This window comes from Somniosus microcephalus, chromosome 11, assembly GCF_052327205.1.
Source record: "Somniosus microcephalus isolate GS21.2 chromosome 11, FLI_Smic_1.0, whole genome shotgun sequence".
Lineage (NCBI taxonomy): Eukaryota > Metazoa > Chordata > Chondrichthyes > Squaliformes > Somniosidae > Somniosus > Somniosus microcephalus.
In genome coordinates, this window is record NC_140997.1 from 93,210,831 (window position 1) to 93,227,537 (window position 16,707).

At 48.5% G+C, this 16,707-nt stretch overlaps 1 protein-coding gene across 1 annotated transcript in view; it reads right to left on the reverse strand.

Moving 5' to 3' along the window:
- amdhd2 (amidohydrolase domain containing 2) overlaps positions 1 to 16,707 on the reverse strand; it is a 67,313-nt gene that overhangs the window by 13,498 nt on the left and 37,108 nt on the right. Inside the window, exons 7-11 of the mRNA XM_086001026.1 lie at positions 16,704 to 16,707; positions 16,080 to 16,224; positions 7,297 to 7,404; positions 6,481 to 6,549; positions 5,243 to 5,344 (exon numbers count right to left, since the gene is read on the reverse strand). The exon at positions 16,704 to 16,707 is cut by the window's right edge and continues 85 nt beyond it. Coding sequence (XP_085857152.1) covers positions 5,243 to 5,344; positions 6,481 to 6,549; positions 7,297 to 7,404; positions 16,080 to 16,224; positions 16,704 to 16,707 — 428 coding nt within the window. The remainder of the gene's footprint in view (positions 1 to 5,242; positions 5,345 to 6,480; positions 6,550 to 7,296; positions 7,405 to 16,079; positions 16,225 to 16,703) is intronic.

Below are 16,707 nucleotides of genomic sequence, written 5' to 3' on the forward strand. Positions count from 1 at the left end.
TCCTGCCTTTGCTCCATATCCCTCGCAACCCTTACCCAACAAAAATATAAGAACATAAGAAATAGGAGCAGGAGTAGGCCATACGGCCCCTCGGGCCTGCTCCGCCATTAAATGCGATCATGGCTGATCCGAACCTAGACTCACGTCCACTTCCCTACCCGCTCCCCGTAACCCCTAATTCCCTTATCTGCTAGGAAACTGTCTATCTCCTTTTAAATTTATTTAATGTCGCAGCTTCCACAGCTCTCTGAGGTAGCAAATTCCATAGATTTACTACCCTCTGAGTGAAGAAGTTTCTCCTGATCTCAGTTTTGAAAGGGCAGCCCCTTATTCTAAGATTATGCCCCCTAGTTCTAATCTCACCCATCAGTGGAAACATCCTCCCCGCATCCATTCGATCAAGCCCCTTCACAATCTTATATGTTTCGATAAGATCGCCTCTCATTCTTCTGAATTCCAATGAGTAGAGGCCCAACCTACTCAACCTTTCCTCACAAGTCAACCCCCTCATCTCCGGAATCAACCGAGTGAACCTTCTCGAGAGCAAGTATATCTTTTCTTAAATATGGAAACCAAAACTGCACGCAGTATTCCAGGTGTGGCCTCACCAGAACCCTGTATAACTGAAGCAAGACTTCCCTGCTTTTATACTCCATCCCCCTTGCAATAAAAGCCAAGATTCCATTGGCCTTCCTGATCACCTGCTGTACCTGCATACTAACCTTCTGTGTTTCATGCACCAGGACCCCCAGATCCCTTTGTACTGTAGCACTTTGCAGTTTCTTTCCATTTAGATAATATTGATCTCAGTTTTGAAAGTGCCAACTGACCCCCAGCATCCACAGCTTTTTGGAGGAGAGAATTCCAGATTTCCAGTGGCCTTTGCATGAAGGTCCTAGTTTCCACCTTGGTCTGTGCCGAGTCAGCTGATCTCAGTCGGGATGTTGCAATTGGCCTCCGTGCCCTTTGGTTAAACTCACACATGGAGGATCAGTTGGGAGAGGAGAATGGGCAGCCAAGAGGCAGATGCAGTTTAATGTGGAAAAATGTGACGCAATAGATACTGGGAACAAGAAAAACAATAGAAATACACATTAAATAGCAAATGTCTCAAGGCAGTCGAGCAGGGATCTAGGTATACAGATACATAGAACATTAAAAATAAGTGGACAGGTTAAAGAAATGCTATTAAGGAGGCAAATGGGGTCTGGGGTTTATATCAGGAAGGACTGAACATAAAAACATCGAGATGTTGATGAGTCTGTGTGAAATGTTGGTTAACCCACATCAGGAATGTTGCATGCAATCGCAGGCTCTCGAATCTAGGCTAGAGATACTGTGGGTCTGGCAAGAGTGGTGTGGATTTACCAGGACAGCAGCAGAGGTGGAGGGAGGGACTGAGTTAGGAGCAATGACTGGACCAGCAGGGGGGGGTGGGGCGGGGGGGGAAATGGGGAAGGGTCCGGAGCGATCACTGTTAGTTACAGGCGTGCAGAAACTCTGCATTGAACAGATTGTGTTTGGAAACCAAATGTAGAAATTATTTTGTACTCGAATCGAGCCAAGCTTCAGTTACTTTCATCCTTACAGATTATTCATTATAATATCAACTGCCTTTTGAAAGGGACTTTGGGTCTCTCACTCTCCGATGCCAAGGACCTATATATCTCCTTTATGGGATGATGCAAGATAGAAATGGGGTGTTTGTCTTGTCTCAGTTGCTCAGACATTTAGAATGATATTCTGAGGCTATTCGCAGAGTAATGCTCTCTCTGCTTTAGATAAACCAAAGATTTAAAGGCAGGAGCTTGGAAACGGCTGCGGAAACATTACTGTGATGGAGAGGGAATTAATCTTCAAGAAATGTGATGCCTGCAACAGCATAGATGACACAGCAGAGGTTTGAACTGCAACCCTAACAGTATGGGCTCGACGGGCCGAATGGCCTCCATCTGTGCTGTAACCATTCTATGATTCTAATCCTCCAATGCAACAGAGATTCAAACTGCACCCCAAACCCACTAATGCAGCAAGGATTCCAACTGGGATCCCTAACCGAGTTACATAGAAACATAGAAGATAGGAACAGGAGTAGGCCATTCGGCCCCTCGAGCCTGTTCCGCCATTTAATGAGATCATGGCTGATCATCCAAACTCAGTACCCTGTCCCTGCTTTCTCCCCATATCCCTTGATCCCTTTAACCTTAAGAAATATATCTAACTCCTTCTTGAATATATTTAACTAGCTGGGGAGCCCCGCGTTGCGAGGGCAATTTTGGGGCGCTTGGTCTCCCTGCCCATGTGTGTCCCCCCTCTCCCTGTCATGTCCTCTCCCTCCCTCCCCTCCCCTCCCCTCCTCTCCCTCCCCTCCTCCCCTCCTCTCCCTCCCTCCCCTCCTCCTCTCCCTCCCTCCCCTCCTCCTCTCCCTCCCCTCCTCTCCCTCCCCTTGCCCACTCCCCCGCTCCCCTCTGTCCCTCTCTCCGGCCCCTCCCCCTGCCTAGCACCTGAGGTCCGGAGCTGAGGTCCCCCGCGTATCGCGCGGCTGATGGACGGCCGCTGTGGGCAGGCGGGCGGCGCATGCGCGGTCAGTGCGGGCGGCGCATGCGCGGTCAGCGCGAGCCCACCGCGATTTCCCGAGGCTCGCCCCCCCCCGCGATTTCCCGAGGCTCTCCCCCCCCCCCCCCGCGATTTCCCGAGGCTCTCCCCCCCCTGCGATTTCCCGAGGCTCTCCCCCCCCCGCGATTTCCCGAGGCTCTCCCCCCCCCGCGATTTCCCGAGGCTCTCCCCCCCCCCGCGATTTCCCGAGGCTCTCCCCCCCCCCGCGATTTCCCGAGGCTCTCCCCCCCCCCCGCGATTTCCCGAGGCTCTCCCCCCCCCCCGCGATTTCCCGAGGCTCTCCCCCCCCGCGATTTCCCGAGGCTCTCCCCCCCCGCGATTTCCCGACGCTCTCCCCCCCCCGCGCGATTTCCCGAGGCTCTCCCCCCCCCATTAAATTGTTATTTAATTCCCTAACACATCATTAAAATATTTACCTTAGTTCCGTAACACACAGAAAGTGTGGGGGAAAAAATTGTGAAAAATCAAGATGGCGGCCACTCACCTCGGTTCAGAAGGATAAGGCCCGCCCACACACACACCGAATGGTCGACCGGTCAGGTCACCGAAGCGTAGGATTGGTCAATCGTCGAGTCACTCGACACTCAACTGTAGGATGGCACGCGCCCGTCCGATTGGTCGACCTCGACGTCACACGGTCGCTAATGAGATGGTAATGAGCGGAACGCTGAACGTTTTTCGGGATTTTTGTCCGGCCGAAACGTAAATACGCCTATGACCGGTCCGGAATCGCAAGCTTTCTTTTGAGGCGACGCGCGCGTCGGTACGCTCTCTAACTTTCAAACGTATAGAGAACAGGCGGACAGACAGACATCCGGACAGACAGAAGAGCCGCTTTATATATATAGACTAGCTGGGGAGCCCCGCGTTGCGAGGGCAATTTTGAGGCGCTTGGTCTCCCTGCCCATGTCTGTCCCCCCTCTCCCTGTCATGTCCTCTCCGTCCTATCCCTCCCTCCCCTCCTCTCCCTCCCTCCCCTCCCCTCCCCTGTCTCCCTCCCTCCCTTCGCCCACCCCCACCCCTCCCCTCCCCCACTCCCCTCTGTCCCTCTCTCCGGCCCCTCCCCCTGCCTAGCGCCTGAGGTCCGGAGCTGAGGTCCCCCGCGTATCGCGCGGCTGATGGACGGCCACTGTGGGCGGGTGGGCAGCGCATGCGCGGTCAGTGCGGGCGGCACGAGCCCACCGCGATTTCCCGAGGCTCGCCCCCCCCCAGCGATTTTCCGAGGCTCTCCCCCCCCCCCGCGATTTCCCGAGGCTCTCCCCCCCCCCCCGCGATTTCCCGAGGCTCTCCCCCCCCCCGCGATTTCCCGAGGCTCTCCCCCCCCCCGCGATTTCCCGAGGCTCTCCCCCCCCCCCGCGATTTCCCGAGGCTCTCCCCCCCCCGCGATTTCCCGAGGCTCTCCCCCCCCCGCGATTTCCCGAGGCTCTCCCCCCCCCCGCGATTTCCCGAGACTCTCCCCCCCCCCGCGATTTCCCGAGGCTCTCCCCCCCCCCGCGATTTCCCGAGGCTCTCCCCCCCGCGATTTCCCGAGGCTCTCCCCCCCCCCGCGATTTCCCGAGGCTCTCCCCCCCCGCGATTTCCCGAGGCTCTCCCCCCCCCCGCGATTTCCCGAGGCTCTCCCCCCCCCCCGCGATTTCCCGAGGCTCTCCCCCCCCCTCCCCGCGGCTCTCCCCCCCCCCCTATTAAATTGTTATTTAATTCCCTAACACATCATTAAAATATTTACCTTAGTTCCCTAACACACAGAAAGTGTGGGGGAAAAAATTGCGAAAAATCAAGATGGCGGCCACTCACCTCGGTTCAGAAGGATAAGGCCAGCCCACACACGCACCGATTGGTCGACCGGTCAGGTCACCGAAGCGTAGGATTGGTCAATCGTCGAGTCACTCGACACTCAACTGTAGGATGGCACGCGCCCGTCCGATTGGTCGACCTCGACGTCACACGGTCGCTAATGAGATGCTAAGGAGCGGAACGCTGAACGTTTTTCGGATACCGCGGGCGGGATTTTTGTCCGGCTGAAACGTAAATACGCCTATGACCGGTCCGGAATCGCAAGCTTTCTTTTGAGGCGACGCGCGCGTCGGTACGCTCTGTAACTTTCAAACGTATAGAGAACAGGTTGACAGACAGACATCCGGACAGACAGAAGAGCCGCTTTATATATATAGATGAATTGGCCTCAACTGCCTTCTGTGGTAGAGAATTCCACAGGTTCACCACTCTCTGGGTGAAGAAATTCCTCCTCATCTCAGTCCTAAATGGCTTACCCCTAGTTTAGCACGGGCTACAAATTTTGAAAGGTGGTTTTGAGGAACTGTGACGTGCTCTGCCCCTGTCAATCTCTCCAGGGATCATTTCACACAACGCGTTCAGATGATAGACAGTCCACCAGAGATCCAAACCTGCCATCTGCCCCACTACAGACTCCAGCTGTCAAACTAGCCCAGTGTCCAGGCCTCAGGCACCTCCCCGCCAACCTGCTCCAGCCATGAACACACTCGCTTCCTCACCTCCGTCTTCAGCTTGTCCTTCACAGCCCTGACCCTGATCCTGACCCCTCTGATCTGGTTAACGCTCTCGTGGTTATGTACCGCGTGTACCTGGGTGGATGTCACTCCCTTACCTGCATCCGTGCCATAGTCCAGCGTTCCCTTTGCGTGCTCGATCCCCAGGAGCTGAGCGGGATGGAGTGAAGCAGCTTCCAGTGCTGCCTCCACTGAGCAACCTGAGGGGAAACCGAGAGAGGCTTCAGCTCGGAAAACTGGGAGGCTTTACTTCACAAACTAGCACTTTGATATCCTCACAAGCACATTTTAAAAACGGAATAATTCCCTTACTACATAGTAATATCTCCGAATCATTCAGTGCCGTTTCTAACCTGCGGTGTTATACAGCGAATTTACAGCACAGAAACAGGCCATTTAGCCCATCTAATCTATGCCGGTGTTTATGGTCCACACGAGCCTCCTCCCACCCCTCCATCTCACCCCATCAGCATATCCTTCTATTCCCTTCTCCCTCATGTGTTTATCCAGCTTCCCCTTAAATGCATCTAAGCTGTTCGCCTCAACCACTCCTGTGGTAGTGAGTTCCACACTCTCACTACTCTCTGGCCGGTGAGGGGCCTACTCCCGGCTGCCTGTGTGTATGCCAATTCAAGCCGCCCAACACCAACCAGACTTCCATGTAACCGTCTGATTTAGTGACACGAGTGAAACAGCCAAATCAAACCATAGCTCCCTCCTTCCTCAATCATCCTCATCAATGCCCAGTTCACGTGCTGATCGCTCTCTGAAGTCTCAACTTTGCCGTGTCGCCAGTTTGATCCCTTCCCCAATTGTCACAATTTTCCTTTTCCGCACTGTTTACTTGTATCCCTCAATGGCCAGGACACTGGGGAGAACGCCCCTGCTCTTCTTAGAATAGTGGCCACGGGATCTTTAATGTCCACCCGAGAGGGGAGACGGGGCCTCGGTTTAATGTCTCATCCGAAAGACGGCACCTCCGACAGTGCAGCACTCCCTCAGGACTGCACTGGGAGTGTCGGTCTAGATTATGTGCTCAAGTCTCTGGAGTGGGGCTTGAACCCATGACCTTCTGACTCAGAGGCGAGGCGAGTTGAGAGCACGGGATTGAAGCCCAAGTATCAGGATCCAGGGCCACTCCTTCACTGCAGCCGGAGTTAACCATGGGAACATGGCACCCTCCACTGGCACAAGCCCGTTACTGCAGGCAATCGATTCTTGTCTTTATAGATCCTCAGCGGCCCCAACCTCCCCAAACTATTGCCCCAAACTCTCCCCCCGCCCCCGAGCCGAGGATCACCCAACACTCTGGGGATTTTGCATTCTCGCTCCTCACCTGCCACCTGTCGAAGGTGTCGGACACACATGTCCATCGTGGCGATGCTGCCGCTCAGCGTCTTGGTCCCTGTGCAGAGGTCAGAGAAAGGTCAGTGGTCACTCTGGACTGCTCATCACATGGACTGCCCAGGCCACTGACTGCTGCCCAGGCCAGCAATACATGGGCTTCACACAAAGCCCCTCCCCCGCGTGTCCCACAGCTGCGACCAACAGACTGATTCACACACAACGCTCCATCCTGTACCGCAACCCCCAGCATCATAACTAATCCCAACCAACCCCCATTATTCTAAAAAATCAGTGTTAGATTCGCACGTACCAGAACCCAGACGTAACTGTTACTCAGCGAAACGTTGGGTTATATCTTACGTTTAAAACCGTCGCCAAGGCAGTCTCTTGTTTCTCCCTCTTATGCCCAAGCTCGCTCATCCTCCCCCTGCACGGCACTGGAAGAGGAACAAGCACCTGCAGGAGAGGAGTTGAGATGCAGAGGAAAGAGGAGGAATTGAATAACTGAAAAACTTAAAAGTAGTAACGTTTGTGGCTCTGCACTTCCCAGTCACGAATGTGTGATCCTGTTGAACAGTTTAACGTCTCATCTGAAAGACGGCTCCTCCGACAGTGCAGCACTCCCTCAGCACTGCACTGGAGTGTCAGCCTGGATTTTGTGCTCAAGTCTCGAGTGGGTCTTGAACCCATGACCTTCAGATTCGGAGGCGAGAGAGTGCTGCCCACTGAGACTCGGCTGACCCAGGGGTAACCACATGCCCTCCAGCACAAGATAAGATGCACCAAACTCTTTACTATGCCTCACCTGTTACGTAGGCGTGCAGCCCGTCGATCTCGATCACCTGCTGACCCAGGGTGTGTTGGCCTGAGGGAAGCCCCATTGCTGTGATAGCGTCCGTCACCAGCACCAGACCTGCCGACAGGAGAAGGGGAGAAACTTGAGAAAGGGGCCTGCGGATAGGAGGTCGCCCACAGGTCACTCTCGGGGGGGGGGGGGCAGAGGCTGCCCGCAAGGAGGGCGCAGGATAAGGATTGATTGCCCCCCCCGCCCCCTCTCACTGCCTGGGAGGACACTTGATCTACAACCATCAGGTCTGCCAGTCCACTGCCAGGAGATAACGGAGCTGGGTTTAGGGGCGTAAACATGCGAAACGGATCTGCCGGGTCTCTTGGAATCCAAACTAAATCAGCAGCAGCTCGCGGAGGTCCCAGGTTCCAGCGTCAGATTGTGCAGAGCTCACACTGAGGGAGGGGCGGGGGGGTGGAAGAAAAAGAGGTGTTTCACCACCGACATCCTCATCCACTCCACATCAATTCATGGGGCACTGGCACCAGTACTGGGGAAAGAGGGAGCTGTTCCATTGGAACGGGCTCCACTTAAACCGGGCTGGGACCAGTGTCCTGGCAAATCGAATAACTAGGGCAGTAGACAGGGCTTTAAACAAAAAAAGGGGGGTGGGGGGGGAGGAGAGAAGGGGTCAGGTGAGGGGAAATTTAGAAATCTAAAGAGAAAGGTCAAGGCAATAGAGCAGTGTAGCTATTTGGGTAAAAATAAGCAGAGTGTGACAGGAAGGGACAGAGAGTTTAATGGTAGCAGTGCAGCAGAGAATAAGGTCAAAGCAGGGAATAATGGTAAAAATTTTTAATTAAAGGCACTTTATCTGAATGCATGAAGCATTCATAACAAGATAGACAAATTCGTGGCACAAATAGAGATAATAGGTTCGATCTAATAGCCATTATAGAAACATGGTTGCAAGGTGCCGAGGTTGGGGACTAAATGTTCCAGGGTGCTTGACATTTCGAAAAGACAGGCAGAATGGAAAAGGAGGGGGAGTAGCCCTGATAATAAAAGGATGACATAAGGACAGTAGCGAGAAAGAATCTCGGCTCGGAAGATCAGGAAGTAGAATCAGTATGGGTGGAGATAAGGAATAACAAAGGACAGAAAACACTGGTGGGAGTAGTATATAGGCCCTAGAACAGTAGCTATACTGTTGGACAGAATATTAATCAAGAAATAGTAGGAGCTTGCAACAAAGGTAATGCAATAATCTTAGGGGACTTTAATCTTCATATAGACTGGACAAATCAAATTGGCAAAGGTAGTCTGGAGGACGAGTTCATGGAATGCATTCGGGACAGTTTCCTAGAACAATATGTCATGGAACCAACCAGTGAACAGGCTATTTTAGATCTTGTACTGTATAATGAGACAGGGTGAATTAGCAATCTCATAGCAAAGGATCCTCTGGGGCAGAGTGATCATAATATGATAGGCAAGTCACTCTCAAAATTAATGTGAAATTCTAAGTCCGAAACTAGAGTCTTAAACTTAAATAAAGCCAATTACATAGGTATGAGGGGCAAGTTGGCGAAGGTAGATTGGAAAAATAGCTTAAAAAGGTATGGCAGTAGATAAGCAGTGGATAGCATTTAAAGAAATATTTCATAATTCTCAACAAAAATACATTCCATTGAGAAACAAAAACGCCACGGGAAAAGTGATCCAACCGTGGCTAACTAAAGAAGTTAAGGGTAGCATTAGATTGAAAGAAGAAGCTTATAATGTTGCAAAGAATAGTAAGCTTGAGGATTGGGAGAGTTTCAGAAACCAGCAAAGGTTGACCAAAAAATTGATAAAAAGGGAAAAAATAGAATGAGAAAACTAGCAAGAAATATAAAAGCAGATTGTAAGAGCTTCTATAACTATGTAAAAAGGAAGAGAGTAGCAAAAGTAAACGTTGGTCCCTTAAAGGCGGAGACAGGAGAAATTATTATGGGGAATAAGGAAATGGCAGAAACGTTAAACAAATATTTTGTATCTGTCTTCACAGTAGAAGACAAAAAAGCATACCAAAAATAGTGGGGAACGAAGGGTCTAATGAGGGTGAGGAACTTAACGTAATTAATATAAGTAGAGAAAAAGTACTAGAGAAACTAATGGGACTAAAAGCCGACAAATCCCCTGGAGCTGATGGCCTACATCCTAGGGTTCTAAAAGAGGTGGCTGAAGTGATAGTGGATGCATGGGTTTTGAGCTTCCAAAATTTCCTAGATTCTAGAATGGTCCCAGCGGATTGGAAGGTCACAAATGTAACACCACTATTCAAGAAAGGAGGGAGAGAAAAAAAACAGGGAACTACAGGCCAGTTAGCCTGACATCAGTCGTCGGGAAAATGCTGGAATCCATTGTTAAGGAAGTGGTATCAGGGCACTTAGAAAATCATAACATGATCAGGCAGAGTCAAAATGGTTTTATGAAAGGGAAATCGTGTTTGACAAATTTATTAGAGTTTTTTGAGGATGTAACTAGCAGGGTAGATAAAGGGGAACCAGTGGATGTAGTATATTTGGATTTCCAAAAGGCATTCAATAAGGTGCCACATAAGAGGTTATTACACAAGATTAGGGCTCATGGGGTTGGGGGTAATATAGTAGCATGGATAGAGGATTGGTTAATGGACAGAAAACAGAGAGTAGGGATAAACAGATCTTTTTCAGGTTGGCTGGCTGTAACTAGTGGGGTGCCGCAAGGATCAGTATTGGGGCCTCAGTTATTTACAATCTATATTAATGACCTAGATGAAGGAACCGAGTGTAATGTATCCAACGTTGCTGATGATACAAAGCTAGGTGGCTCAGTAAGCAAAGAGTCTGCAAAGGGATATAGATAGACTTAGTGAGTGGGCAGTAAGGTGGCAGGTGGAGTATAATGTCAGGAAATGTGAGGTTATTCACTTTGGTAGGAAGAAAAACAGAATATTTTTTAAATGGTGAGAAACTTTCAAATGTTGGTGCTCAGAGATTTGGGTGTCCTCGTGCAAGAAACACAGAAAACTAGCATGCAGGTACAGTGAAATGAAGAGTAGATTGCCTTTCTAAAGCTAGGCTTTATTAACCTTAAAAACCAGCAGCACATCTTAAGCACCCAGTCTCAACCAAAGCTGTGGAGAACTGAATTTAAGATGGCCACCACAGATCACATGACATCAACTACCAATAAGTTTACAGCATATATCTCAAGGCAGGAAAACAGGCAACCAATTACAATGCTTCTTATAAAACAAGAATAATCACCACATTCACCCCTCCTTTTAAAATATACTTCAACCTAGGTAGCCTTTACAATTTACAATTAATTATTTATGACTAAAACAATTCATGTATAATGTTTCAACAATTTTAAAATTTTACTATCAAATTATTTTAAAAGTCCATTTTTAATCGGTCAACCGGATATCTTGTTCGTGTCGACCTTCTTAACCTTGGTGAAATTCCTAGCCCTCCCACACCAGGAGACACAGAAATATCCTCTGCAGGGAGGCTATCAATATCCCGATTATCAACGGTTTCCGGATTGGAAGTCCTATTAGAAGGTAAACTGGGAGGGTCATGAACATCCATTGGGGGCAGACTAAGAGAATTGTAAGTGTCTGCAATAGGATTGGAAACATTCGTAGTATCTGTGACGACATCAACATTATCTGAATTATGGCTATTGTTAATATCCTCAAAAGAGGGCTGGCCACCACAAGGAGCTAAGTCTTTAACTGAAACCGTACTTTCTTTCCCATCTTGGAATCGAATGTGAGCATATTGGGAATTTGCCTCCAATAGCTCCACCTCCTCCACTAAAGGATCATACTTTGACAGTCTAACATGGCGTCGGAGCAGCACAGGTCCCTGCATAGTAAGCCATGAAGGTACCGAATATCCCATAGTGGATCTCCGCGGATAGTTGAAGAGCCTTTCATGGGGAGTCACATTAGTAGCCGTTGAAAGCAATGATCTAATGGAATGCAGGGCATCAGGCAATACTATTTCCCACTGTGTATTCTTAAGGTTCCGGGATGTCAGAGCCAACATAACTGCCTTCCAGATCACCCCATTGTATCGTTCGCACTGTCCATTACCCTGGGGATTATACGGGGTAGTTCTGCTAGTAGAAATTCCCCGACTCTGGAGGTATTCCTTCAACTGGGAAGACATAAAAGAACTTCCCTGATCCGAATGGATATACGCAGGCATCCCAAAGATGACAAAAAGTTGAGTCAGACATTTGATAACTGTAGCAGCTGATACATCTGCACAAGGAAAGGCAAAAGGAAACCTTGAAAACTCATCCACAACAGTAAATATATATCGATTCTGAGTCGTTGAAGGAAGAGGCCCCTTAAAATCAACGCCCAGACGTTCAAAGGGAGAAGTAGCCTTTATAAGATGCGCTCGTTGAGGCTTAAAGAAATTCGGTTTACACCGAGCACAGACAGAGCATGACGAAGTCATCCGCTTGACGTCTTCAACTGAAAAGGGCAAATTCTTACTGCGTACGAAGTGTATCATCCTCGTAACACCAGGATGGCACAAAGCATTATGAAGATTAATAAGCGTATCTCCGTGAATCACAGAACAATAAGCCCTCGACAGTGCATCAGCGGCAACATTATCCTTCCCCGGACGATAGACTATATCAAAATGGTAGCATGCCAACTCAATCCTCCACCTCATTATTTTATCATTCTTAATCTTTCCAAAATGTTTGACATCAAACATGAAGGACACAGATTTTTGGTCAGTTACTAACGTAAAATGTCGCCCAGATAAATAATGTCTCCATTTACGCAGTGCTTCTACTATTGCGTACGCCTCTTTCTCTATTGATGAATGTCTCTTCTCACTATTGTTCAGAGTACGTGAGAAAAAGGCCACAGGTCTTCCATTTTGGTTCAGAGTAGCCCCAATTGCAAAATCGGAAGCGTCCGTCTCAATCACAAAGGGAACCTGCTCATCAATAGAATGCACAACTGCTCCAAGAATATCCTTTTTAAGATTATCAAAACACATCCTGGCCTCCCATGATAGAGGATATGTCGTAACCCGAATAAGGGGCCGGATCTTCTGCGAGAAGTTTGCAATCCAATTAGAATAATAAGAAAACAGTCCAACAACTCGTTGCAAAGCCTTAGAATTAGTAGGGCAAGGTAAATCAATCAGTGGTCGCAGCTGTTCTGGATCTGGTTTAATCTTGTTTCCCGAGATAATATACCCCAGTAAATTTACCTCGGTGGTCGAAAAGATACACTTCTCTTTATTAAAAGTTAAGCCAACTTTTTCCGCAGCTTGAAGGAATCTTTCTAAATTAAAATCATGCTCCACCCTTGATTTGCCACACACCATAATGTCATCTAAATATGAAAAGGTGTCAGAAAGAGAGTTATCACTTATAAAAGCATCCATTGCCCGTTGAAAACAGGTGACACCGTTGGTAACACCAAATGGTACTCGGCAAAACTGATACAGCTTTCCACCAGCCTCAAAGGCCGTATATGGTTGGTCCCGCTTAACGATAGGAATCTGATGATAAGCACTCTTTAGGTCAATAGTGCTAAAAACCTTATATTGAGATACTTTATTGATAAGCTCATCAATCTTAGGCAGGGGGTACGCATCTAATTGAGTATACCTGTTAATAGTTTGAGAGTAGTCTATCACCATTCGCTTCTTATGTCTCTCATTAGTGGTGACAACTACCTGTGCCCGCCAAGACGAGAAACTAGGTTCAATGATTCCTTCCGATAAAAGACGTTGAACTTCAGAATTAATAAATTCTTTATCCTGACTGCTATACCTTCTTGACTTGGTAGCAATTGGCTTACAATCCGGCATCAAATTGGAAAAAAGTGATAATGGAGAAATGGATAAAGAAGTTAATCCACAAATAGACAAAGGTGGCTTAGTTCCTCCAAAAGAAAGACTGAGAGACTCATGTAATTGAAGCACATCATGACCAATCAAAATATCCGCAGAGATTAGGCAGAACAGATAGGTGTATATCAGTATATGTATTACCTAGGAGAATTAATTTCACAAGGCAACAACCAGCTACTTGTGAGGTGAGAGTCGTCTGAGCCATACACACCTGTTAAGTAACAGGCAAAATTTTCAAACGCTTCTCCCTCACAAACTGAAGACTTATAAAGCTCTCAGTACTGCCCGTATCTATAAGGGCCTTCACTTCTAACCCATTAACTTGGGCCATAACTATAGCTTTGTTTAGGCCATGGGCAAAGGCGGCAGAAACTGATGCAATAAACGCCCTATCTAAAGGCTGAATAGTCGCAGAGGAGGCAACCGATTTGCAAACACGTGCATAACACGTGCATAATGACCTCCCTTGCCGCATTTACTACACACAGCCTCCCGGGCAGGGCACTTCAGACGGGGGTGCCGGGCGTTCCCGCAAAAATAACACTTCTGAATCCTAGAGGCAACAGCTGCCGAAGTAGAAACTGTTTCGGAATCTGGTAAACCACTCCTGTTAAGTCCACATAATTCCTTTTCATCCGGAACTGCCGAAACCACGGTCACAGGCCGATCAAAAAGAGCATAAGAATCCGAACTTCTCTGAGCCAAATCCAATGTAGAGGCTTGCTCAAAAGCACTCTTGAGATCCAAGGTTTTATTTTCTAATAACCGCTGACGAATTGATCTAGACAGTAATCCATTAATAAATGCATCCCGTACCGACTCTTCCTTATATTCTTCTGCAGACACAGCCTTATAATTACAGTTAGCACCAAGGCGCCGGAGTGCTTGTAAATAAGCATCCAAGGATTCTCCCGCCTGCTGCCTACGGGCAGATAAAAGGTGATGTGCAAATACCTCATTCTTGGGTTTAACAAACATTTTTTCCAACGTAGAAATAGCCAGTTCATAAGTTTCACAGTCCAAAATATACTTGTACACATCCGGAGCAATGTAGTTGATTAGTATATCCAACTTTAGAGATTGCTGATCCAACACACCCAAAAAGTTTTTAAATGTACGATACCAATGTTTCCATTTATCATCCACTCCTGCAGAATTAGGGTCAGCATTAAATCGTTCCGGTTGAAGATATCGTTCCATTATAGCAAAAGGTTAATAAATTGAAATGAAGAGTAGATTGCCTTTCTAAAGCTAGGCTTTATTAACCTTAAAAACCAGCAGCACATCTTAAGCACCCAGTCTCAACCAAAGCTGTGGAGAACTGAATTTAAGATGGCCACCACAGATCACATGACATCAACTACCAATAAGTTTACAGCATATATCTCAAGGCAGGAAAACAGGCAACCAATTACAATGCTTCTTATAAAACAAGAATAATCACCACATACAGCGAGCAAAAAGGAAGGCAAATGGCATGTTGGCCTTTATTGCAAGGGGGTTGGTGTATAAGGAAGTCTTGCTACAATTGTACAGGGCCTTGGTGAGGCCACACCTGGAGTACTGTGCACAGTTTTGATCTCATCTAAGGAAGGATATACTTGCCTTGGAGGCGGTGTAACGAAGGTTCACTAGATTGATTCCTGGGATGAGGGGGCTGTCCTATGATGAGAGATTATGTAGAATGGGCCTATACTCTCTGGAGTTTAGAAGAATGAGTGGTGATCTCATTGAAACATACAAGATTCTGAAGGGGATTTACAGGGTAGATGCCGAGAGGTTGTTTCCCCTGGCTGGAGTGTCTAGAACTAGGGGGCATAGTCTCAGGAATAAGAGGTAGGCCATTTAACACTGAGATGAGGAGGAATTTCTTCACTTAGAGGGTTGTGAATCTTTGGAATTCTCCGCCCCAGAGGGCTGTGAATGCTGAGTCTTTGAGTATATTCAAGACTGAGATAGATAGATTTTTGGACTCTGGGGGAAATCGAGGGATATGGAGATCAGGCGGGAAAGTGGAGTTGAGGTCGATGATCAGCTATGATCTTAATGAATGGCGGAGCAGGCTCGAGGGGCTGTATGGCCGACTCCTGCTCTTATTTCTTATGTTCTTATGACATAGAGTGTGAACAGCAAGTCTCCCACACTGACGTCTGCAGAACTAGGCTAGTCACCGTCTCCCAGACTGGCCCCTGCAGAATTCGGCTAGACACCATCTCCCAGACTGACACCCGCGGAGTTCGGCTAGACACCGTCTCCTAGACTGACCCCCGCAGAATTCAGCTCGTCACCATCTCCCACCAGTGTTGCCAACCCTCCAGGATTGGCCTGGAGTCTCCAGGAATTGGAGATTATTGTCCAGGAAACTGCTGCGAGCAAACCAGGAGAAAAATCATCGGGGCAGTAAAAACATTGTGTTTTATTCCAATTCCTTCGCATATATTTTTTTATTACTTATAAAAAATATTGCAAATGGGGAAAAAAGGCTGTTTGACCAATGGTCAAGAATCATCCAATCATGTAACGAAGAGTCTGTTCGCTTTCTGATTGGCCATGGTGGGGGGGGGGGCTCCGCGAGGATGGACGTGTCGGGTGACCAATGGCGGGAGCGTGGAGGCGGGGCTCTGCATGGATGGCGGCCAATGGCAGGAGGTCATGTGACGAAACCTCCCAGGAGGCGTCCAGTCAGAGTTGGTGACCCAAAGCTCTGTAGGGCAGAGATGGGGAGCTGGACTCATGGCACTGGGTGACACTGAGGTGACATTGTCAAATGAGCGATCACCGTCTCTATTCTACAAAAGGCTGCTGAAATGAAGAGTGAGTGACACTAGCCTCAGTTAGTGGCACAGGAGTGGGGGCGATCGCTGCTTGACCTTTTACCTTTGGGGTGCGCTCGATAAGCGATCCTCAGTGCTGCCGGATTGGTATGGATCCCATCCGCAATCATTCCGTAGAACACGGGCTGTCCGGCAGGAATCTGATCGCTGGTCAGCAGACCGACGATCCCCGGGTCCCTGTGGTGAAACTGAGGGGACGGAAACAAAGTGCGTGGTTACAGCTCACATAAAACTACAAGTCATAGTTGGAGGAAGAGAGCAAACCGCTTAATCCCCAACAGAACTCGCAGCTCCCGCGGCAGGGAGGGTTTTCAGTGAGCGATTTACTGATAGGTACAGGATCATGGCCCCAAAATCGCTGCCCTTCCCCTTCCCCCAGGGTTCGGAAGGTGTCCTGACCCTGTGGAACTCGACTCCAGCAATGAATAAATCCCGTGGCACTATTCGAAGAGAAGCAGGGGAGTTCTCCCAGGTGTCCTGGCCAATATTCACATAATTGCTGTTTGTGGGATCTTGCTGTGTGCAATTGGCTGCCGCGTTTCCTACATTACAACAGTGACTACACTTCAAAAAGTACTTCATTGGCTGTAAAGTGCTTTGAGACGTCCTGAGGTCGTGAAAGGCGCTATAGAAATGCAAGTCTTTCTTTTACTTTACTTGAACTCACGGGC